At 33.4% G+C, this 23,718-nt stretch overlaps 3 protein-coding genes across 3 annotated transcripts; 2 read left to right on the top strand and 1 right to left on the bottom strand.

Moving 5' to 3' along the window:
* The first annotated feature begins 1,858 nt into the window (after positions 1–1,858).
* Positions 1,859–4,868, top strand: LOC145560150 (protein NUCLEAR FUSION DEFECTIVE 4-like). Its single transcript, XM_081621411.1, has 2 exons — positions 1,859–2,243; positions 3,315–4,868. The coding sequence occupies exons 1-2, from the start codon at positions 1,859–1,861 to the stop codon at positions 4,736–4,738; spliced, it is 1,809 nt and encodes a 602-aa protein (XP_081477537.1). The 3' UTR covers positions 4,739–4,868.
* A 3,820-nt stretch (positions 4,869–8,688) lies between these two features.
* Positions 8,689–9,340, top strand: LOC145557930 (VQ motif-containing protein 11-like). The gene has a single exon (XM_081619106.1). The coding sequence runs from the start codon at positions 8,689–8,691 to the stop codon at positions 9,304–9,306; it is 618 nt and encodes a 205-aa protein (XP_081475232.1). The 3' UTR covers positions 9,307–9,340.
* A 1,986-nt stretch (positions 9,341–11,326) lies between these two features.
* LOC145558755 (protein REDUCED CHLOROPLAST COVERAGE 3-like) lies at positions 11,327–23,300 on the bottom strand. Its single transcript, XM_081620085.1, has 23 exons — positions 23,045–23,300; positions 22,876–22,937; positions 22,637–22,729; positions 22,433–22,505; positions 19,776–20,087; positions 19,090–19,151; positions 18,005–18,136; positions 17,855–17,896; positions 17,250–17,756; positions 17,010–17,161; positions 16,319–16,811; positions 16,166–16,228; positions 15,981–16,082; positions 15,464–15,781; positions 15,283–15,375; positions 15,086–15,187; positions 14,858–14,962; positions 14,489–14,622; positions 14,197–14,380; positions 13,883–14,014; positions 13,663–13,775; positions 13,235–13,316; positions 11,327–13,122 (listed from the first exon to the last, which is right to left on the bottom strand). The coding sequence occupies exons 1-23, from the start codon at positions 23,112–23,114 to the stop codon at positions 11,671–11,673; spliced, it is 4,878 nt and encodes a 1,625-aa protein (XP_081476211.1). The 5' UTR covers positions 23,115–23,300; the 3' UTR covers positions 11,327–11,670.
* Between the last annotated feature and the right edge of the window lie 418 nt (positions 23,301–23,718).

Below are 23,718 nucleotides of genomic sequence, written 5' to 3'. Positions count from 1 at the left end.
GAGGTTAGGGTGTTGGTTGTTGGGTGGTGGCGTGAGAAAGAGAGGAAGAGGGGGAAAGAGGAGAGGAAATAAAGGGAAAAAAAATACTAGTATCATATTAGCCAACAAATAACGCATATCAACCATTATGATAGAGAATATCCATAGAATATTCTCATCCTAGATTTAGGATATATTTTGTATAAGATTATCTTTGATTTCTGTACATATGTTATAGTTACTTAATATGATTAGGTTTCTCATTGTAACCCTATAAATATTGATCAATGGAAATCACTCTAATGAAGGAGTTTACATTATCTGACATGGTATCACAGCTTAGGTTAGATCTTGGGATCATATACAAAAATTCTCACTCTGCCGGTGGGTTAGAAAATTAAACCCACCGGCGGGATATACAAAGTTTTTTATGCTTCCGCAAACACACATATAGATTTTTTTTTTCTTTTCTCAAAGTTTTTTTTTATAATCTTTATGTAACCTTGCACCTCCTACCAACAGTAGCAATCGTGAAAGCCTCCTCCATCGTTGTTGGCAATCGCATACACTACCACCTCCCACTACTGGCAGTAACCACATCTGCCAACCTACTCCATGTGCCGCACTCTTTTTCCATCTCCTCATGACCAACAATGATTCTTACATTGCCCCATTGGTTTTTTTTTTTTTTACACATAATCACATAGATTTTGTTTTAGTGGTGGTATATCACAATAAGGTCAACTGTTGCACATCTCTTTTGCTATCAAGTTAGCTCCTTTTATTGTTGCAGCACTTGGAATCTTTGTGGAGTATTAATTCTTGCTACCTGGTTTCTCTTTTGAGAATTGATTAATTTCAAGCGGTGGGATTTCACGTAGTAGTGTAGTGTCTTCTCCCCGATAATGGTTTGATCCCTTAACTTATTCTTCTCTGGATCTGCAACTTGGACCAAGTATATGCGCGACTCTTCTCCTTCGGCCTAAAAGCGCATATCTCTACTATACGTAGGTCGTGGTTGTTGCTTCTCATCGTCATCACCAGCACACGTCTACTACTTCTCTTTTGATCATGGGTTACTATACTATCCTTACCGTTCGATGCGTGATTCAGATCCAGTCTGAGCATCCGATTTTCTCCCGCTCTGACTGCGGGGGTGTGATAGAGAATATCCATAGAATATTCTCATCCTAAGTTTAGGATATATTTTGTATAAGATTATCTTTGATATCTGTACATATGTTATAGTTACCTAATATGATTAGGTTTCTCATTGTAACCCTATAAATATTGATCAATGGAAATCACTCTAATAAAGGAGTTTACATTATCTGACACATTAAAATGAATATATCAGCCAATTGATATTTGATATCAGTCAACATTAGGGACATATCAGACATTAATAAAAATTTATGATCAGTCAACACAAGGAATATATCAACCAACAAATGAAACATAAAAACTGTATGCTCTAAAGTACATTTTAGTAACCCAAGACATATATACATGGTCATAACTAAAGTTAACATCACAAACTTCATGTACTAGTGAATAGTGATACCCCCAAATAAAGAGAAAAGCTTGATAAGTCAAATTTGGAATAAGATTCTTAAATCTACAACTACTAATTGCATTGTAACAATAATCTTATAGATTCTTTCTAATTAAACTTGGAACATACAAATTGGTCCATTATATACATCACTATCATCATATATTTATTTTTCCTTTTACATGTTGACACTACTATAAAAATAACCTTCCACAAACATTCTCAACTCAATAATATCACTATTAAGCTTAACTTCTCAAGTCTCAACTTCTCAAGTCTTTATCAATAATATATAACCTAATATCTAAGTCAACCTAGCTAACCATGGCAATCGAAGGCGGTGGCAGTGGTGGTGGTGGCCAGCTCCGCTTTGTGATGCGTGTCTTAACAGGGAGATGGTTCATGGTGTTTTCCTCCCTTCTAGTAATGTCTTCGGCGGGAGCCACCTACATGTTTGGGTTATACTCTAAGGACATAAAACAATCCTTAGGGTATGACCAAAGTACAATCAACCTCCTTAGCTTCTTTAAGGACTTGGGGTCCATTGCCGGGGTACCTTCCGGACTACTATTAGAAGTCGCGCCGCCTTGGGTGGTTCTAACCGTAGGCGCGGTCCTTAACTTTTTTGGCTACTTCATGATTTGGCTCGCCGTTACTAGCCGCATCCCCAAGCCTAAAATTTGGCAAATGTGCGTGTACATATGCGTAGGTACGTACGTACGTGATAAATTATTTACTATAGTCAAATCATATATATGCTATGTATGCTTTGATGATATCTTTACCATAAAATATTGCTTTTTATAGCATCATATTCTTGTCTGCTTTCATATCAAACATGTAATCTTTGAAAACTACATGTATGATTAGTAATCATGCATACATGAAGTATATTCTCTAGCTATGTTCTTAAAATAAAAAGTATATATTGGCCATATTTGATTGGCCTTATCATCATGTGTGTGAGACTAGTTTCAATTCATCACTCAATCAATGAACGACAAGACTTATATGATGTAGTACATTAACCCTAAATTAATGACAATATAACAAGTCATAATTTAAACTCTAAACTAAAAGTTATGTCCAAAATAGCTTAGTACTTCGTCATAAATTATCAAAAAATTGTATATCCGATCCTTACGCTCAACAATTAATATCTATCTAGTTCTAATTATAAATAAGTAAAAATTACACCATATAAAAATTAATAATGTAAAAATATACGGAAAGACTATTGTAACAATTCTTTTATGAGTATATGTGTTTTATGATAGCCATAAATAACAAAATATAATCATAATAAAGTTTGTAAATATTGTAAAAAACAATAAAATTGAATTGAAGAAATGATATGTCTTTTGAAAATGCATATTAAAATAATAAGATATCAAAGAATCATATAGTGTATATGTTTAGAAAATTACTAAAAGTGAATATATCGATCTGAACTGGCCTAATTTAATGTTATCTGATATAAACTGACTTAGTTAATACTACATACTACACTTTACAAATCTTATTTAAACTTGGAGTAAACATAATTGAGGTAGCTCTTATCCTTGTCACAGCTCTTTATTGAAACTTATTTTTCTTGAATTTATTTTATTCAAACTTAATTTCTTTATTTGTTAAATTTATCTAGAACTTCTATTTCGTAAATTTATCCTATCAGAATTTATATATCATCTCTTGTTTAAACTTATGTTCTTGAAATAAGGTGACTAGAACTAGACCTTAATCACTAATAATGACGTTATTTTTACATCTACATATATAGGTGCAAACTCCCAAGCCTTTTCGAATACCGGTGCACTTGTTACAAGCGTAAAGAACTTCCCAGAGAGCCGAGGAATGGTCTTAGGCTTGTTAAAAGGCTTTGTTGGTCTAAGTGGTGCTATCATAACCCAAGTCTACTTTACATTTTACGGTGGTAATGGTAAACATTCCAAGGACTTAATCCTCCTCATTGGTTGGCTACCCGCCGCCTTATCATTCGCATTCATTCGTACCATTCGATTTATGAAAGTTGTTCGACAAAAAAATGAGGCCAATGTCTTCTATGAATTTCTTTACATCTCCCTTGGCCTCGCCGGTTTTCTCATGGCAATGAGCATACTTCAAAAGACCATAACCTTTACGCGAGGTGGTTACATAGGAAGTGGTATAGCCGTGATTCTTTTGCTTCTTTTACCTCTTTACACCGTGATTAAGGAAGAGTACAAGCTACGACGAAAGAGGATTGTAGTAGAGTTGCAAAGTGTCTCCAATAATAATGTTGTGGTAGAAGGCGTGGTTGAGGATGTTGTTTCGAATGCATTGCCTAAAGCATCCGTAACAGAGTTGCCTATAAAACAAAGAGAGGCCGATTCATGTTTTCAAAATATATTCAACTCTCCGGAAAGAGGGGAAGATTATACCATACTACAAGCAATTTTCAATATCGACATGTTCATTTTAGTTATCACTATTATAAACGGACTTGGTGGCACATTGACAGCAATTGACAACTTGGGTCAAATCGGGGCATCTCTAGGGTACCCTCCTCACAGCATAGGCACATTTGTGTCCTTAGTCAGCATATGGAACTACTTAGGTCGTGTCGTGGCAGGTTTTGGTTCTGAACACTTGTTAACCAAGTACAAGATTCCAAGGCCTCTTGTGCTCTCTTTCATGCTCTTGATCTCTTGCATTGGCCACCTTCTCATATCTTTCAACGTGCGCAATGGGCTTTATGTTGCAACTGTGGTTATTGGGTTTTCTTATGGGGCCCAATGGCCCTTGTTATTTGCCATTATCTCAGAATTATTTGGGCTTAAGTACTACGCAACATTAAACAATGTGGGTACAATGGCAAGCCCAATAGGAGGTTACATTCTCGGTGTTAGACTAACGGGGTATTTATATGATAAAGAAGCCCAAAAACAAATGCATGCTTTGGGCCGAGTTAGGAAAGAAGGTGAAGAATTGACTTGTATTGGCCCAAAATGTTTTCAGTTAGCATTTCTAGTGATTACAGGTGCTACTTTATTTAGTATGTTTATTTCACTAATTTTGGTGGTTAGAACAAGGAAGTTTTACAAGAGTGACATTTATAAGAAGTTCAGGGAGGCAGCTGATGCAGCGGAGGCTGAGGCTGCCGGTGGTGTCGTAGTGCCAGATAATGGAGGGAAGAAGTCCGAGACGAAGGTGGCAGAAAGCTAGGAGTGTTTATAGTTTTGTAGAGGTGTTTTTATAATACCAAATGATTGGTAACTAATCTGATATTGGTAAACTGAGTGTATGCAAGTGATACTATGTATGTATAATGTAACAAATGAAATGTGTTTTAGGATTGAGGTCGTCATGCATATATCAGTATATAGTCATATATATATGGTGCCAATCGTGTGGGCATACTTGGATTAATTTTAGCAATACATGCATTTATTACCAGCAATCCTAATTGTAGTACCAATACTTTTGGACTACATTACATATAAAATGTACATGCATCAAGATTTATGTCCCCAAGTCTGCTCCTTTCAGCACTAGTTGCCTTTGCAGCACGCAATATCTTAGTTCATCACAAGATTCAAATTCCTTGATCTAGTAAAAAATTTTAAATAATTTACACATACAAATTTTTTTAAAAAAAAGTTTATCACATCAGTCAGTCCACTAAGCACTTTATAAGAACCTTATATAAAATCTTCACCCGAAATTAATTAGTTGTCAGTCTTGTCACATAGTTGTAATCTCTAGACCTCTTAATTTGTAACCAAGTATTCCATGTATTCTTACAATTTCTTAGAGTAGATTGTGTCATTTTTCTTCAATCGGCTTTATAATTACTTTTTTTATATAAGGCCACAAATAATGTATCCTAGAACATCTGATCATAAAATTCTATGACTATTAATTTCGAACAAAATCTTGCTAGGTAGTCTGTAGACTGTAGTATATAAAATACAACACGGCGTACAGTTGTACACCGTACCGACGGTCCAATGCGGACATGATTGATCACTCCATTGCATATTAGCATGCATGGAAAATTTTTTTACACAGCTTGCTTTGAATGATCTTAAAAATGTTTTCTTCTCCTTTTAAGAGATTTTATTTTTGGTTGCATTTTAAATTTTATTCAACTAACACTTAGTTTCTAAGATATGAAATTTCAAATTTGATAGATACAATAATTCCTGCGACTCTATAATGTTAATGTTATGATGTGATGTGTGCACTGCACTGTGATATATGAATTGGAATTCAATGACGAAAGTTTCTTATTTGTACCCCACTACTTGGAACTATGGATCATCCGCCCTTGCTTGTCGGAAAATAAACAAAAAAAATCTCTATTTCCTTTTGATATTTTTTTTTATTTACCTACATTTTAAATATGGATATATAATTATCAATGCAAGAGTTATTTTGATTAATCATTTGTTTATTTAACTTCTCTCGATCTTTTATATAATATAAATATATAATGCATTACGTGTTAATAATAACATATGTATGTTACTATGTTATAAGTAAACAATTAAAGGAAAAAGTACAAATTGCTTCAAATCATTTCAGTTCAATTCATTTTCAAAGTAATTAAATTTCTAGTAATTCATGTTAATAAAATTATAAAATATTAATGGATAATTAATTACATATTTACATGCGTATGAACTATTAAAGGTGATTAATAATGAGTTTAAATGACCGTGTTCAATACCTACTCAACAACGAACCCTCATTATTTTCATAAGCCGAGTAATACTAGAAACTAGTAAGCTCGACAGGAGACGGGAGACATAACCAATGTAGTAGAACAAGAAGGATAAACAAAATGGACAACAAACTTATAAAACCAAACAAGGGAAGTAATCCCCAAAATGGGCGTTACTTCCTTCCATATGTTTGCCTATTGCCAAATACATTCCCTTCACGCAAACATATCACGAAGCAAGGTTGAAAAAGCTACTATCACTGTCCCACTCGAATTGTCTCATAAGACGGAATATCAATACTCCATATATTTTCCCACCTTTTAAAAAGTATGAATAAATTCTCTCTTGAGACAATTATGTCCCTAAAAATGTTTATTTACATATTTATTTCCTTTCAAAAATATGACCACACTATTATAAATAGGGTTGAGACGATTATTATGTCCCTTAAAATGTTTAATTACCTATTTCCCGTTATTAATGTTAATTATTTTCTTAATTCTTAAAAATAGTATGTGTGTAGACATTCATACTAGCCCTAAACATATTTGATTAACTCTACTAAGAACTAAATTTATAACATAACGCCAAATCGAAAGAAATTTCCGATTATGGCTTACTATGACGCACACATCGCGCGCGTTAACCTCCTAGTTTAAAAAAAAAAAAAAAAAAATAGGCAAGCAATCCATAATAATGATATAAAAAATTGGTGAAGTGATATAAGATTAAGTAAACTAGCTAGTAATCAACATGTTAAGTATAATACGGGACAAATACAATCAAAACACACAATAGTAAATTACGAGATAATTTTAGTTGGACGGAGGGAGTACAACCAACATAAACCATCATTTTCATATGATATAGTCCTAGTACAACGTAGACAGGTGTAAGAAGGTCACGTACATACTAAATTCCTTAATTCTGCAGTTTATTTATTTTGTGCTAATTAAATTTACTGCTACTGGGTATTGGTATAGTGGTATTGATATTGCTAGCTTCGTCTTCACTGTCTTTCTCTCGTTTACCGTTTTCAATGCCCCACTGACTCCGTTATGACATCTTACACAGGCCAGCTCATTGCCTCACGCTTTTCATTTATTTTTATTTTTTCAAATTTCGAACTTTTTTTTATTTTGGACTTTACTCTACATTGCCATGAATTTTAAGGTTCAATAATATAAACCTTGATCTATAAATTTAATGCAAAATAGAGCTATTAGTTATGGCATTATATGTTATGGTCTTATAGGATTTGATAGTTTGGGAAAGCATTAGTACAATATAAAAACACAAGTAAATGAATATGTAAAAGAAATGAATATTAAAATAATATAACATGGCGAATGTGGCAATTTATGGCCTGTTCTGATTGACTAAATTGGACTGAACTGAACTTATTGGAGCTAAATTGAATATTTTATGAGAGAATGAAATTAAGAATTGGACTGAATTGAACTTAATGAAACTGAACTGAACTGAAAATAATATGAAGAGAACAGACTCTAAGTGTAGTCTCAGGTGATATAAGTGACTTGCGCGTCTCACCATGGACGAGTACTACAATCAACTTATCAACTTGTTAGTATTACAATAAATAAATAAAAAAAAATTAAAGTAATTTCAAAATGCCTTTGTTTGAAAAGGGTTGAATTGGTAATACTTTGTAAAATTTAAGAGAGACTTATGTTGATATATTATTCTTAGCTCGGTGTATCAAACTAAAATTCATTTTTTAATTAATTTTCCGATATATATTCGTAAACAACACATTTCAAAGTTAAAACAAAAGATAGGGGCGAACATGTTTCTATGTAAGTAACCCAAATGTATAACAGACATTACCCCTAAGATAATACAAACTATACATTCATATTAGAATCCAAATTACTCCAATAGTACATACATACATACACACCTCATTAAAAGCTCATAACAACAAAAGAATGAAATCTGTTTTGGTAAAATCTAGTCACAACCCTTATAACAAAAAAAAGCCCTTTTTATAGGGGATTATTTACATATGAAAGGAACAAATTCTACAAAGTAATCAATGCAAAATTTAAACTTCAAATGTTACCAACAAACATTTAAATTAATTTAAATTATTAATAAACATAAAAAAAATTAAAACTAGCTAGCTAGCCCATGCATATCCATCCACATCTATACCATTTTTATGATCACTGAAAACCGTCTTTATGGCATGACAAACTTCCTCCCCCTTCTAACCCACGCGGTACACCTTATAACCAAGTGCTAGCTAGCTGTTTTTTTCATTTTTTTTTTTTCATAAATACAAGAAATTTCCTCTAAATATTTATATATATATATATATATATATACCTTAAGAAATATACATGTATTTATATATAAATCCTCATATATAATATATATTCATATATTATTATTGCTTTCTTTCTAAACCTTATAAATATTATTGTCATGGGTTCTAACACTACTACCAACAACAACAACAACAACAACAAACAACAACATTCCATGCATTATTCAACCTATGAATCTTCTTCAACCACCAACAACACAACTTTTGTTCAAGCTGACCCTTCCAACTTCCGTGCCATCGTCCAACATCTTACCGGATCCCATACGACCGCCTCCTCGTCTCAAGGTGGCTGCATCCGAAGGGATGGTTCGGATGGGGCCGGGTTTAAGCTTCATGAGAGGAGGCAGCAACAAGGTGCTATTAGGAAGTTGGAGATGATCAAGCTTAATAATAATAGTAATAGTCTTAATAGTAATGCTCATAATTATAATAATCATCATGGGCCTTTAAATGGGCATGTTAGGGTTAGAGGAGGGCATGATGTGGCTATGGTTTCGCCCGTTTCGACGTTGGATGGGTTAGGCCTCGGGGTTAGAAGCCCGAGGACTAACCCTAGAAGTGGTAGCATGAGTGAGGAAGAAGAAAGGGTGGTTATTGCTGAGAAAGGGTTTTATTTGCATCCGGTTAGTCCATTAAGTGGTGGTGGTAGAGATTTTGAGCCTCAACTCTTGCCTTTGTTCCCTCTTCATTCTCCTAGAGATAATGGTCAAGGTTAAAATAATTAATTTCATTTCTATGATTTTGAATTGTTTACTTCTACTATAAATTAGAAGTATTAGTTGGGGAAATAGAACAATTAATTAAGTCCATCAGTTTTCTAATTAGTGGTTGCATTGTATCATAGTTTTTTATTTAATCATATAGCAAAGAGAATTGGCATGGTTGATTTATACAATGTGGATTTAATCATTTTTTTTAAAAAAAGTCAGTAGTTATTGTTCACATTTCATCAAAGGTAGATTATAAAAAGGTGTACAGACTGTACATTTTAAACGAGATAAGGCGATATGGATGTTTTGAAATTTTGGTAAGACAAACATTCGTGTCTCGATAATAATGAATGATATTGAAAGTCTCAAAAGGCATGCATCAACAAGATGTTATGGGGTATATCTAATTAATGATTAGTTGTAAAACTTATTCAATTAGATGTCTTGTGCACTATATGCAAAATTTCTCCAATAGTTGATTATCTTTAGTGTTGGATTGAAAAAGGTTAAACATCATTGTAGTAAACATTTAAAACCTTAATTAGCTATAGCCTAGAGAGGAAAGATATTACACTTATTATATAATGATAGTCTATGTTTACATCAAGGAGGATTTTTATTGATCTTTCTTTTTCTTAGGAAACCATGGACAACAAAAACTTTTCACATCTTTTATGTTACAAGAAATTTATAAACTGTTTAAATTTTTTTAATAATATAAATTCACATCTTTTATGCTACAAGAAATTTGTAAATTGTTTAAAATTTCATAACAATAATACAATTTATTGATTCCTCATATATCCGTCAAATCTTGTAGATATCCACCAATTAAGTCTTCACCGCAATAATGGATGAATCTTGAAATTCTCAATAAGCTCGCAAGGACAAGTTGGCAAGGAGTTATCTAATGACCATAATTACTTTGAAATGATTCGATATTCTACTCATACCGACTAGATGCATTTTATTAGGGAGCTCATCATATGCTAAGATACGTACATCAAAGATGAGGTAATGGGTTGAGAGTAGAGTTAGAATAATATATGATCTATTGGAAAGTTTTTTGGGTGATCATGAGTAAGGAGAAAAAAATAAGTCAAGAAGAACTTGTATTGGTTTGTGATCGAGGATTGTTATTGGTCCTAAATGCACATTTCATGACAATTGCTTGGCTCCACTTGAGGCCTATAATTAAGGATTCCCCCTTCCAATCAAGGGTTTGAAGTGTTGAATTGTTTACCATGTATGCAATATAATTGAAAATTGAATTAAGTGTCTTACATGCCATATAATCCCTCAATTGAGGTTTTTTTTTTCCCGTAATCTGTTTATATCCAACACTTAATAGATAAGCATTGAAAAGTGTGAAGAGGAAGCAACTACAAGCACACGCATAACACACAGCTGGGAAAAAAAAAAATTAACCGGCGACAAACACCTACCATTTACACTCATAAAAGTCTTATTTATTTGTCGCTTGCTAAATGCTTTTGATTCTAGTTTGCAACTATCTTGTGGTAACCTTCATGTGAAAGACATGAGTACACATTAAACATGATTTCAAAGTATCTAGTTAATCTTAAATTGCGCAACGGTTGTTCTTAACCTTTTTTTTTTTTAAGTAAAAATGAAAGATAAATATATCACCAATGTTAAAATCAAAGGTAGATTTTTTTTACTTCTTATGCCATGCTTAACTCCTCAATGAAAGAAGTGATGTTTTTTGGAACCAATTAATTGTAACATGCAACAAATTGTATAAAATCTTTAATTTATATTTAGAATTTCAATTTTTGGACAATTTTAGTCTACAATCTATCTCACACCAGGGTCTTTGTTTCCACCATATCCAATAATTAATTAGTTAAACTACATAATCATGTAGTATTTGCTATACAATTGTAGTCGAATAATGTATACATGATTTGATCCTAGGTCTTGAATACCACTTTTTAAGTCTTAACAGTTAGGTTTTGCTTGATTTAACAAAATTTCACAAAAATATAGGTAAAATGATAAACAATTTCAATTATAACTGATTTTTGAACCAATTTTTGTATAAGTTTAACTTTATGAAGCAAGCATGATATTACATAAATGAACAAGTATTCCCACTCCTCAGTACACATTAATTGAAACTATTTGATACAAAAGCAAAGAAAAGAAGTAATTTATTTGCTGCTGTTATATTATCAGCCAAAATCTACAAAAGAGAAACAGATTTGTCTTTCCATTGTCATAACTAACAATCCATTGGAGTTTAATCATCGCTTCATCGATTCCACAACGATGATTCTTCCCATCATATATGTACTTTTACTCAGCAACATCCCCAAAAATGATGCTGCAATACTGCAAAAGAATATTTCAAGTGCAAATTGATTGTTGTTGATTGTATACTATGTTATTCCCAACTGCATTAGCAGCAATATGTTGCCGATTTCTCCTACGTTTTGAGACAACAACAAACCCTTCTCCATCCCCAACTTTGTTTGCAAATTTAGCATTGATCTTCTCGGGATCATTTGATCTTACAACCCCATCTGCCTTCTCTTCACTTCCTTGGAAAATCTTGATAATTGCACTGTCATTTGCTATAGCTTCTGAAGAATTCTGCCAGTTTCCTGACTTCTTTACAGTCCTAGCAGACTCGCTTGAACGATCTGATGAACTCTTCTGCACTGACTTTACAATGAAGCTGAGTAGAATTTGCCTTGCTAACTCTGCCTTTTCAGCCTCAGAAGTACTCTTCTTTGATCGATCATCTTTCGATACTTCTTTTCCATCAGTTTCTCCTGCATCCTTTACCACATCAGGAGATGAAGGTGCATCAGCTGCCAATTTCTGAGGTACAAATTCAGGAGCATCAGGATTCATGACTGTCACACCACCTTGTTTAGCTGGCACAAAATGGTTTGTCCTGTAATACAAAGGTGACCTTGGACCACATGCAACTCTAGCAGAAATAGGAGGGAACTCATAAAAATTAGTTGCTCCAAGGGTTGTTGGATTAAAGGGTGGCGCTGAAGCAGAGAGTTTTGACCCTTTTGTTTCCAAGGCTGCCTTTTCTTGACTATCCAAACACGGCGTTTCATCATTTTCAGGAGCTACCATCAATTCACCTTGTGGAGAAGGAATTGTAATGTCATCAGAAACTTTACTTTCTTCTTCATGAACAAGATTCACATCATCTGCATCATCGCCTTTTCTACCTTCTTCAGAAATTTCAGGAATTTTCTGGCTTTCTTCTGCATTAGTTGTTTCTTCATTCTGCTGCACAGGCTTGAAAATAGTTCCTGGGGGTGACATAGCAACTTCTTTGTAGGAAATTGCCTTCGAAGCCAAAGCAGTAACAGTTTTCTTCGATTGAACCTGAGTTCTTGATTTCTTTGGTGGAGAAGACTCCTTCAAGTTCACGGTATGATTCATCACTCTCTGCTCTCTTGGCATGACTCCAGATACATGGCCATTTTCTTTAGCCTTTGAAGATACAGAGTGATTGACTTTTACTTTCAGATGATTAGGCCGTCTTTTACGGAACTTGGTCTCATTAGTATTACCAGAACGCACTTTCGTGCTGGCTTCTTGCCACCCCTCATCTGAACTTGTATCAACAGCCTCACCAAAGACAACCTGCTCACCAATAGTAACATCGCTATCATTCGATTCTTCAGGAATTTGTTCTTCTGCTTCTTCTTTAATAGCAGCTCTTTCTTCCACAACAACAGTATCATTTATTATGTCATGATCTTCAGGTGCTGAGCCATTTGACACTTGAACCTGTTCCTGACCCTGAATGTTTTCAGCAACCTGCAATATCTAATAAACCGTATAAACATGTTATACAAACTTGCCCAAGTTAATTAGTAACAGACATCTAAAAATGCACAAATGCACATATTTATAACAATGGTTTATATAGTATATATACCTTTGAACGCCTATGTTTCTTCTGAGCATCTCCACCCTTAGGGTCATGATCAGGACTAATAAAATCGAGGAGATCCGATACACTGTCAAAAAGAACAGCGAAATCAGTTACCGACACGTTTGTAATCCTGTAAGACATCTATATTGCATAGAAACCATATTCATTTTGCTTAATTGAAGATTTTTACTACAACAGTTTCCTCATGTTATCCTTTTTATTTTTGTTTTCTTATCATTTTATTCTTTCTTAGACTTTATTATTTATTTACTGAGAAGTTATAGAGGTTTATATTCCAGCCTGAAGCATTGTTGTATAATTATCATATCACTGCATTAAGTTAGGTTTACTGCAGTTAGCATCATGATTACCTTACAATTACCATTTGCATTACTTCCAACTACAACAACTCAGGCAAACATTTTTAGTACCTAAGATGCCCTTTGCTAGCAATGGATGCATCCGGTTTTGGTGTTCCTGTCCTTGCCAGTTCCTGCTGTTCTATTACCTTAGATTCAAAATATTCCAGCCACGCTGCTGCATCCTATAAAATCAATAAACTTCATAGGATGAGTCTTGAGACCTTTTATTGATCAAACTCTTAACAAAAATACAAACTGACGAAATGTCAACTATGAGACCACCAATTACCTGAGTACGAAGGTCTTCTGCTCCAAGCTTGGCTTGAAGAATTTTGAGCGTAGTTTGCTCATGCTGAACACTGAGTGAGTAGGCCTCCATTAGTGAAAGTGCAATCGCTATGGCATGATAACTGGCAGCAGTCTGAGAGCAAAAATCAAAAAAGCAAAAAATAACTTGATATAAAATCCAATGTTATCACTGTCAAGGAAAAAAAGTTCATACATAGGATAGCAAAGTTCAATTCGTGACAAATTAAGTATTGAACAAGCCAGAGTCCAACAGCAAAAGCAAAAAGATACTAGTAGGATAGTGTAAAAAAAAACCTGGATATGATCAGCTCCTAAGAGCCTCTTGTTGCATTTCAAGGCTTCATGAAGATAGCGGAGAGCAAAGTTGACATTCCCCATCCCCTCTTCCATCATGGCTACGTTTATATAAGTTGCAGCACTATTTGGGTGCGATAGTCCACACGTAAAGTGGAGCAAAAATAAAGCACGGTTGACATACCTGGCAATAGGTTGTCAAATTTAATGTAAGAATAGTGAATAGAGGGATGAATGTCTAGCAGAGCATGCAGATTAGTGAAAAGCAAGTTGCTGAATGAATTAAACATACTTGAGTGCTAATTCGATGTGTTGGAGACGATAATAGAATACTGATAGATCCCCATAACTCTTCATAGTATCAGGATGATCAGGACCAAGTTCCCTTTCATTGATATCTAATGCCTTTTGCTGATAAATGGTAGCCTGAAAATGGGGAAAAAAAAAAATCACTTCAGCCCTATCATCCATGTAACGACAATATCCAAGCTAAAAACATCTGAAGTTAGCATACAAGAACCCAACTTCTATGGTAGGCAAACATTGTTCATTGAAGATAGCATTACTTGAACAAGGATCAGTTGTCACATCAGCGAAATATATAAGACAGAAGTAATTATATGAATTGTTTTACAAACCAGCTATTGTAACAATACATTACCTGATTGAAATCTCCTGTGTGGTATAAGACTACAGCAAGAAGACTATAAGCACCTGCAGTTGTTCGATGATAGGGACCACATACAGCAATGATCTTTGCTAGAGCCTTCAAATATAACACAAATAAAGGAAATTTAGAATATCTTTTGTAATCCAAGGACAGCACAAACAATTAGTTGTAACACATCTACACTAAACAGATTGTAGAACGTTGACTCTAAACACATACCTTTGTTCCATAAGTAACAGCGTCTTCTAGCTTCCCCTTGTCTAGAGCTACCTTGGAAGATTCCAACAGAGTTCGGCCATCTGCAGAGGAGCATATCACATGCTGCAGAGTATAATTACAAGAATTAGTCCACCAGGAGAGGGGAAAAAAAAGACAAATGAAAACAAAAATAAAGGGAAATTAAGAAAGTTATTTACCTTGCATACAGGAACCATGCTAATAATATCCTCTTTCCTAAAAGGGTTTGGAGCATCGACATCATAGTCTCTTGGAACCAACTCAAAACCAACCTGGAAAGGGTAGTAGGTTTAATAAAGTGCTATGAATAAGGATATAAAGGTCCAAGGAGCACAAAATCATAATCAAAGAAAAAAGAACCTTGTGGCAGAGGCCTCGGAGAATTGACAACTTCCTTAAGTGAGGAAATTCATCATTGAGCTTCCACCCAAACCGGCTTAAGAGGAAAGCCCTTAACCACCTAACTTTAAGCTCATACTCTTCAAAGTCGGCATTGTCACTATTATTAGTAGAAGTGGACCCAAAGAGGACATTCAAAGATGTTGCAATTGCTGCTGGTATTTGTGACACATCATCAACAGAAGCAACAGAAGCTTTCACAACATACTTGAAAGCCCGGGTGACCATTTCATGGACACATAGGGATTGTATGTGAGGAAGTTTCTCAGCTAACTCGACCTGAATCACATACAAAAAATACATCTTGATTAATCATGGAATATGATCACCACATAGCCTTGAAAAACAGGAATGAGCAACTAAAGACAGTTAATAATAGGAACAACACAAGAGAAGGAAAAAGAAACTGTTAAGACACTTCTAGTAATTTGCCAATTTTGACTAGTTTTGAATAAAATGATTTGAACAGTTTCCTCACCACACGACCCAAAGAGCTCATCTTCAGTCCCCTGAGATGCATGAAATCTGTAAGTGTACGTCCATCAACAGGAGAAAGTTCAAGAGAAGCAAAATCTGTCACCTGAGATGATTAAAAATGTTTGTGTTAAACAACAGTACATAAAAAGAAAATCAAATACAGCTAAATAGTTGGCGATTAATTACCAGCTTTGGTAAAGCGACTTCATCATAATACGTGTGAATCATAGTGATAAGTTCATCTATAGTCTGTGACAGAAAACAAAGATGATTTAATCAGCTAAAGAAATTCCATCAATTCAAAGGCATATATATATCTAGTTAGGAAAGCTTAGAAACCTTAAGATGTAGACCAGTTCCTGATTCTTTCAAGCGCAAGAAAGCTTCTTCAGAGAGTAGCTTTTCCAGCTCAGAATTTTCGGTATCTTTGCAGAAGCCATTGGTTTCAGGGCCAGATACTTGAGACTCTTTCTCCTCTTGTCCATCTGAAGAGTCCACACTGTTCGGCTTTTTCTCTCTTTTCTTTAGCGATTTGAATTCTTTTCCCAAACCTTTAACAGAAGCTTCACTACTCTTCTCATTGCCAGCTTCCTTAGGATTTTTTTCACTTTCCTGCTTTTGCAAATGCTGTACCCAACACGAACCAAGTTCCCATCTAATGCCCGCTTCAGCCTCCACAGGTTTTTCCTCCCCTTCCAATTTGACTAAACTATCATCAAGTATCTTTATGACTTGAGATCTAGGATTTTCTAGTTCATCAGATTGTACCACGGGAGATGTGCTTTCTCCAGAGAGTTCGGCGTTAATTGGCTTATGTAGGGGCATCCTTAAGCTGCAAACATATATAAAATGCAGAAATATGGGGCATATAAGTACGTATACCAGTAGACATACATTCATTCGAAAAATCAGTGTTACATATACAATGTTAGGATTCCTGGAAAAAATGTCATACTTTCTAAAACAACAATGATTAAAGCTAATTAAAGAAGTAATGAAGGAACTTAGCATAATTAAAGCGTATACTAACCTGTAAACATTGAGGGCATTAGCTCCTCCATCAGGCTGATCTTCAACTTCAACATCATGGTGCTCAAAATTCTTCTTGACATTTCCAAGAACTTTGACAGTCGCGGTGTACCCACAGTACCTTAAAGTGACAGTTCCAAGTGAAGAAATATCCTGAAAAAAAAAGACGTTCACTACTTCATGAACAAACCTTCACAACTACATCAATTGAAGCTACATATTGTTCACAAATAAAACTCACATGAACAGTCACATTTTCATCTGCAGTCAACCCTTTGATCAAATTTCTCTGAACAACTCCTCTAGCAGAAGTTTCAGACTCCTCACAAAAGAGAGACTTGTCATCAGGCTTCAAGTTAGCATCAGCTAAGTCACGTTTAACCACAATAAACAGGTCACCCACACGGCTTTCGTGGGACTCTCTTCCATGGGAGTCTGATTCAATCAAATGGCGAATAGTATCTACAGCTTTGAAGATTGACACGTCGACAAATAAACTGTGAAGCAAGAAAGCCTTTCGATCACGTATCACTCTCTCCTCTTCAGTTTTGCAAGGCAAACTAGCCAACGTAGCAAACTCTGTAGCCCAAGGTCGAAGATCATGCTCACCATTTCTTCCTTGACCTCCACCATTTCCACCCCAATTCTCATCCTCAGTTGGCAGGGGCGAGAAGTTTGATGGAGATTCAGCAAGCGAAGGTGGGGTAAGCCAACAATTTGCACGGAATCCATAAGGTAGATTGCCAAACTGAGATTTCACATTGTTTCATGAGTTCAATTTCCTTGCATAACATGTACGAAGTATAAGTAAATAGGTTCAAGACAGACACATTCTGCGAGCATTACCTTATTGTGTTCCACAAACGCTTTGATAAGTGCATCATATGCCTATGAAGTAAAACAAGAACACAAATTTTTCGCTTAAGTTAGAATTAAGAATTTAAGATACATACAACTACATAATTTTTAGATAACTTAGTCCTCAAGTATACTCACATTAGCAAATGCTTGGCTGTGTTGATGCAGGAGATCCACTAAGGAGTGAGATTGTACTAACTGCTTGCCCAAAGTGTAGAAGCCTTTTTTGGATGCAACGACTTGTATTATCTTCCCATTGCAAATCTTGATCTATATGTAACTGCATTAGTAAACTACTCACAACTAGAACCACTATAACAGCATTACAATAACATGACAATTGTTTGCATTTTAAACCATTAATCTTCAACTCCAAATCTAGAATTACTTGTAAGCTGAAAACAACTATAGTTTGTAGTCAAGATTATATTGTTCAATTCCAATATGTAAATTCAGACATTATTCTTTGAAAACATACATCTACAACTCCATTCTTTCTAATTTTGGACAACATTGTTAATTTTAAATTTGACCATCTAGCTTATTCTTAATTAGAAAGAAAATTTTTTCACTTAATCAAACATTACCCAGTATTTTTTTTCCGGATCCTTCAAAATCTGTACAGGTCCAATAGCACAAGCATACACTTTAATAGGTATAGAGTTTGAGGATCCATTAGGTTCACTTACCTTGGACATTTCGAAAATATAATTGATAACACAAAATTATAATACTACCACCGTTAACTTTTAGTTGTAACTTTAGAATATTTTATAGTATCTCAAAAATAATACCCCAAAATTACAACTAAAAGTTAACGAAAGTAGAACTACATATTTTCTAACTTCATTGGGTCATCATTAGTAAGATTTCCTGGTGGGTAAATGTAGCATTTTCCAGTCACTTTGTATTTGATTTACTTAATTTTGGGTCACTCAATAGTGTCATATAATTTTTTTTTATAAAACTAGACACTTCATTTTTCCATTAGAAAACCAAAGTATAAATGCGTTACCTGACCCCATCAATATGACAATACACTTATTGTGTCAAAATTAAGGTCAATAGGTCATAAATTCATAATCATGCACTAGAAAATCCAATATCTATTCAAAATGTGCACTGTACATAACTGATTAACTATATGTCCATTTTAAAATGTGTAACACACCAGCACATGAAAAGGAATATAAAATTGACTATACAGAAAAACAGATATATACCTGTAATTCAAAATAGTCCCCATCACGTTTATCTTCCAACTTTCTTTCACACCTCTTAATACCTGTAAATCAACCGTCTCATTAGTATATGAAAATAACATGGAAAAAAAAACATATTAGAATATAAACAAAATTTGTGACTATATAACAATAATTTAATTGCAAAAACTTAACATTACATCAAAGAAGGCAAACAAACCACATGTAGAGTGTACGTAGTGTCTTACTCAGTAATCAATACCTTATCAACTTGTAAAGTTTAAAATTATTACATGCATTTGAGTGTATCTAAAATTAAGTGTATTCAATGATATAAAAATTATGTGTATTAATCATTTCATTTGTATTAAAAGTTTTCAAAAGAGCAAAATATACTTTTGTCCAAATGCATAATACAAGTTCTCCTTAACTTCAACAAGTAAGCATATAATTCTTTGATTAAAACAAGAAGTCAATATTTTATGGTGAATTCCAAGCCACCTAATTTTGGAAACAACACAAAAAAAATATGTGACTCAAAATTGATCACACTAGAATACAACACCAACCACACTATGACAAAAATCACAAAAGTTCCAACCATGCAATTTGGCCAATCATGACTCATGCCTTAGAAAGTTAGAATTATTATTTATTTTTTTTATAAAATAAAAAAGGTCAAGTGAGGAAGAAAGAGTAGGACCCACCAAGAAGAGGAGGAGAGAGGTGAGAGAAAGAGAAAAACTCAAAAAATTCGGAGAGTTTAGGTGTTGGATGAAGAGCAGCCATGTCATTTTCTTCTGAGATAACAGAAATGGACGGTCCATTTTGAATTCTGGGCTCTTCATTTGATGGAGGTGGTCCCACTTGTATTGGACTGTGGGCCTTACTCTTTTTCGATTTGTGGTCGGATGATGTGGGCCGCTGTCCTTTGGGCTTGTTAAACCAACTTGTACATGCCACAATGTCTAGTAGCCTCCTCACGTGGGCCATTGCTTCGGCCTTGTTATTATATTCATCTGTAAAAAAAAAAAATTGCATAAATTTAGCCAAATTGTTACTGTAGTAACTAGCCACAATGTAGGCTATGTAGCTGTACACTGTACGAGAAGCGAAAGTATCAATCAAATGAATGTTATATCCCGTACAACAACAACAATAAGAAGGATACTCCCAATTTAATATAGCCACTTACCTTAAGATTGTGCACGTCAACTAAATTAATTGGTTTAATTTCAACGTAATTAGGGAATTAATCTATAATAAAGGTTGATGGTACGGAGTGTATATTTTAGTCACATTCTTAATTTCATCATCGAGGTTGTTTGATATTATACACTCTCTATAAAACTGTTTATTAATCTTTTAATAGTCTAAATTTATACTCGTATTACAACGTACAATTTTGAAATATTTTACCATGTATTAGAATTGCAAAGGTACCGATGTAAACATAATTCAATCTCTAATTTAAAATTATACACTTCCAACTGAATTAGTCAGAGTAACTGATATACACATATGCGGCACATTTCATGTACCATTAGATTCCCCATGATTGCATAATTGTACCTAAGTACCTAACTACAAGTAAAAGACAAGAATATACACTACTATAGTCAATTAGTCACTAATAAGTGCATGAAGTTGCACCTTTTATTGGTATATTTAATATCAAAAATGATAAAATTGTGCATGATACATACATAAATGGTAAGCATCATGGACTCATGGTTATTGCCTGCACGATTACATGGTACTATGGTAGGTGAATTGGTAATATTTTATAATTTAATTTTACTTTAATTATATATTTTTATACATTATACAATATATTCTTCATTCCCTTAGATACCATAAAAAAACACAGATTTGATTTTATATTATAGTGATCAATGATTTGATATTTGTAGTCCAACTTTTGACTGAATGCAACAAACAAATAAACAACACATTTTTTTTAAGCTTTTTTTTTTGCAATTTTACCAATATACCAATCCTAGAAATATGTAACATAAAACACTATAATTTTCAACATCTTATCACTTGTTAAAATATTATATAACCACACAATTTTAGATTGTCTTATCACTTTCTGTACAAATATTCATTGAGATAATTAAAATAATTTCTTCCTGTTGCGTATTCGTCCAAATTTTATAAGCTCATTATTTTGGTGGAGTATTGTGTATATTCTATAGGCTTTCGGAATAATCAAGGAAGGTCATTACTTGTTCTTGATTTTTGTAGAATAATATCTTAATTAGATGTTCTAGAGCATTATTGACATTGTAAGGTATTAGAATATAATACATGGTTCGTGAATTTTCTTGAACATTATAGATACAAGAATGATGGAGCAATTTTCTAGAATAATCCGGTCATTTCGTCCAAGCTCTATCTACACTTATAAATATAGGTAATGGGCATTCAGTAAGACAACACAATACAAGAAGTCATACCGTACACAAGTCTATATTCTACACTTCTTTGTATTATTTAACTTTTTTTACGAATTCACTATTCCAACTTAGTAATACTCCTTTGTGAGTTTCTATTTTGAGAGTTATGTTGTAATACTCACCCTTTCAAGAGTTCTTGTACTCTCCTATTTTCAAATAGTGGAATAAAAGTGCTTGTCGTTACATAAAATTATGTATTCAATTATATCATTTATCTTGTCAATTATCAATTTAATTTATATTTCTCAATCAAACACATTTTCACAACTTATTTTTACATGCATTGCCCCTTATCCCTTATTGTTTACTATTTTTGAGGTTAATTATTTCCTTGGCGTTTAAGTGTCTAACAATGGCTAATTCTATATATAAGTAGGAGGATAACCTACATAGTATTATAATTTATCAAAATAAAATACAAACATTTGATTAATTTATTTTATATTAAAATTGTCCACGTTTTATATTTATCGCGTAATAACATACTCATTATCATACACTATCATCTACGGACTACTCGTATTACGGACTACATAAATTATTATGCCCTACATTTTTATTCAACTTTTTATACTTTGCTTTCCATTGTTTTTTGAAGTTAAAAATAACCAAAAATCAAACGAAAATATGGTTACAAATAACCGCACAGATTTGACTACTTCCTAAACTATGTAATTTTTATAACTAGTTTATTATGAGAGTGATTATGATTGCATAATTGTTATCAAGCATTTCAACGTTTTTTAAGTAAATATTTATTAAAAAATTATTGGTCACATTTCATGTCATTTATAAAAAAATTAAGAATCCCACGTGGAACACGAAATAATCAATTTTGCATCAATCAATTTTGCATCAACAACTTCAATTGAATTTGAAACAATTACACAGTTCAACCATACCTTCAACCATCTTCAATACACATGGTTTCAGAGATGTAATTTCAACTTTGTCATTCAATTTTTGCCCTCTTACCTGAAAACCATATTCAACAGCAATTAAATCCCAAAAATTACATAATTATCACAAATTTAGCAACAATATTAATTTCCATAATATAAATAAATACAAAAATATAAGCAATAAAAATGGTAATTTACACTCACCTCATGTGAGAAAGAGTAATTGGTAATATGGCATGTCTCTACATTTGAAGCTAGTAACCTTCTCACATCTAATATCTTATCAGTAGATATCCCCTTCATTCACATTCCAAAAAATACACATATCAAAAAATTTATATGTAGGCAAAAACAATCCCATTTCAAAATCATCTAATCGAATCGAATTACTAGTTCAAATTACACTATCAACGTGGCAATTATTTCCGAACATTGATATATACCTTGAGAGTAACTTGTGAGTCATATGGGGTAATGACAATAATGTCAATAACACTAGGAACAACTGCAAACCCACCATTAAAGAATCAAAACCCAATCAATATAATAAGACGAACATAATAAAAACATCAAGAAATGATGTAAAAAATAATAGATAATTAATTAATCAACCTTTTTCCTCTTTCTTCTTCTTCTCGGATTTTGGTTTGTGCCCTTTACTGCGACCTGATTTTGGGGCCATTTTTCTTTCTTCCTTTTTTATTTTTGTGAAATAATATTTTTGGGTTTGGGAAGAAAGAATTAATGGGTGGCAAAAACAGAGTAGCAGAGAATGAAGAAAAAGAGGGGAAAATAAAGAAGATAGGAAGATAAGGGGGTTTTTTTGGGTTTTACCAGTATTGGAGATTTTAGAGAAATCCTGACCTCTCCTTATTGCTTAACTTATAATTGTCTTTTTCCCTTTTTTTTTTTTTTTTTTTTTTTTTTTTTTGAATTTCTCTCTCTTCTTCCCTACTCTCTATGTGAGATGCATGTGATGTGCTGTAATTTATGGGCGAAAATGCTAAAGGTCGTAAATTGTGACTGTAAATGAAATTGTATGAGTGTGTATATAGTGTGGATGGATGAATGAATGGATGGTGATAGAGTGGGTGAATACGATTGGGTAAGAAATTGTATGAGTATTACGTGGAATTGGTGACGTAGCACGTTAATATGATAGGATGACCGGTAAGGAAATATTAATAATGAAATATACGAAATGTATTATCAATTTGAAAATTAGTGATACTTACCCTAAATAGAAGATTATTTTAAATTTCAAAAAAGGGTAGTTGTGATTTTTT

This window comes from Chenopodium album, chromosome 9 (genome assembly GCF_948465745.1).
Source record: "Chenopodium album chromosome 9, dcCheAlbu1.1, whole genome shotgun sequence".
Classification (NCBI taxonomy): Eukaryota; Viridiplantae; Streptophyta; class Magnoliopsida; order Caryophyllales; family Amaranthaceae; genus Chenopodium; species Chenopodium album.
Note: the sequence above shows the minus strand (reverse complement) of the source record. Positions and strands in the feature narration are given on the sequence as shown.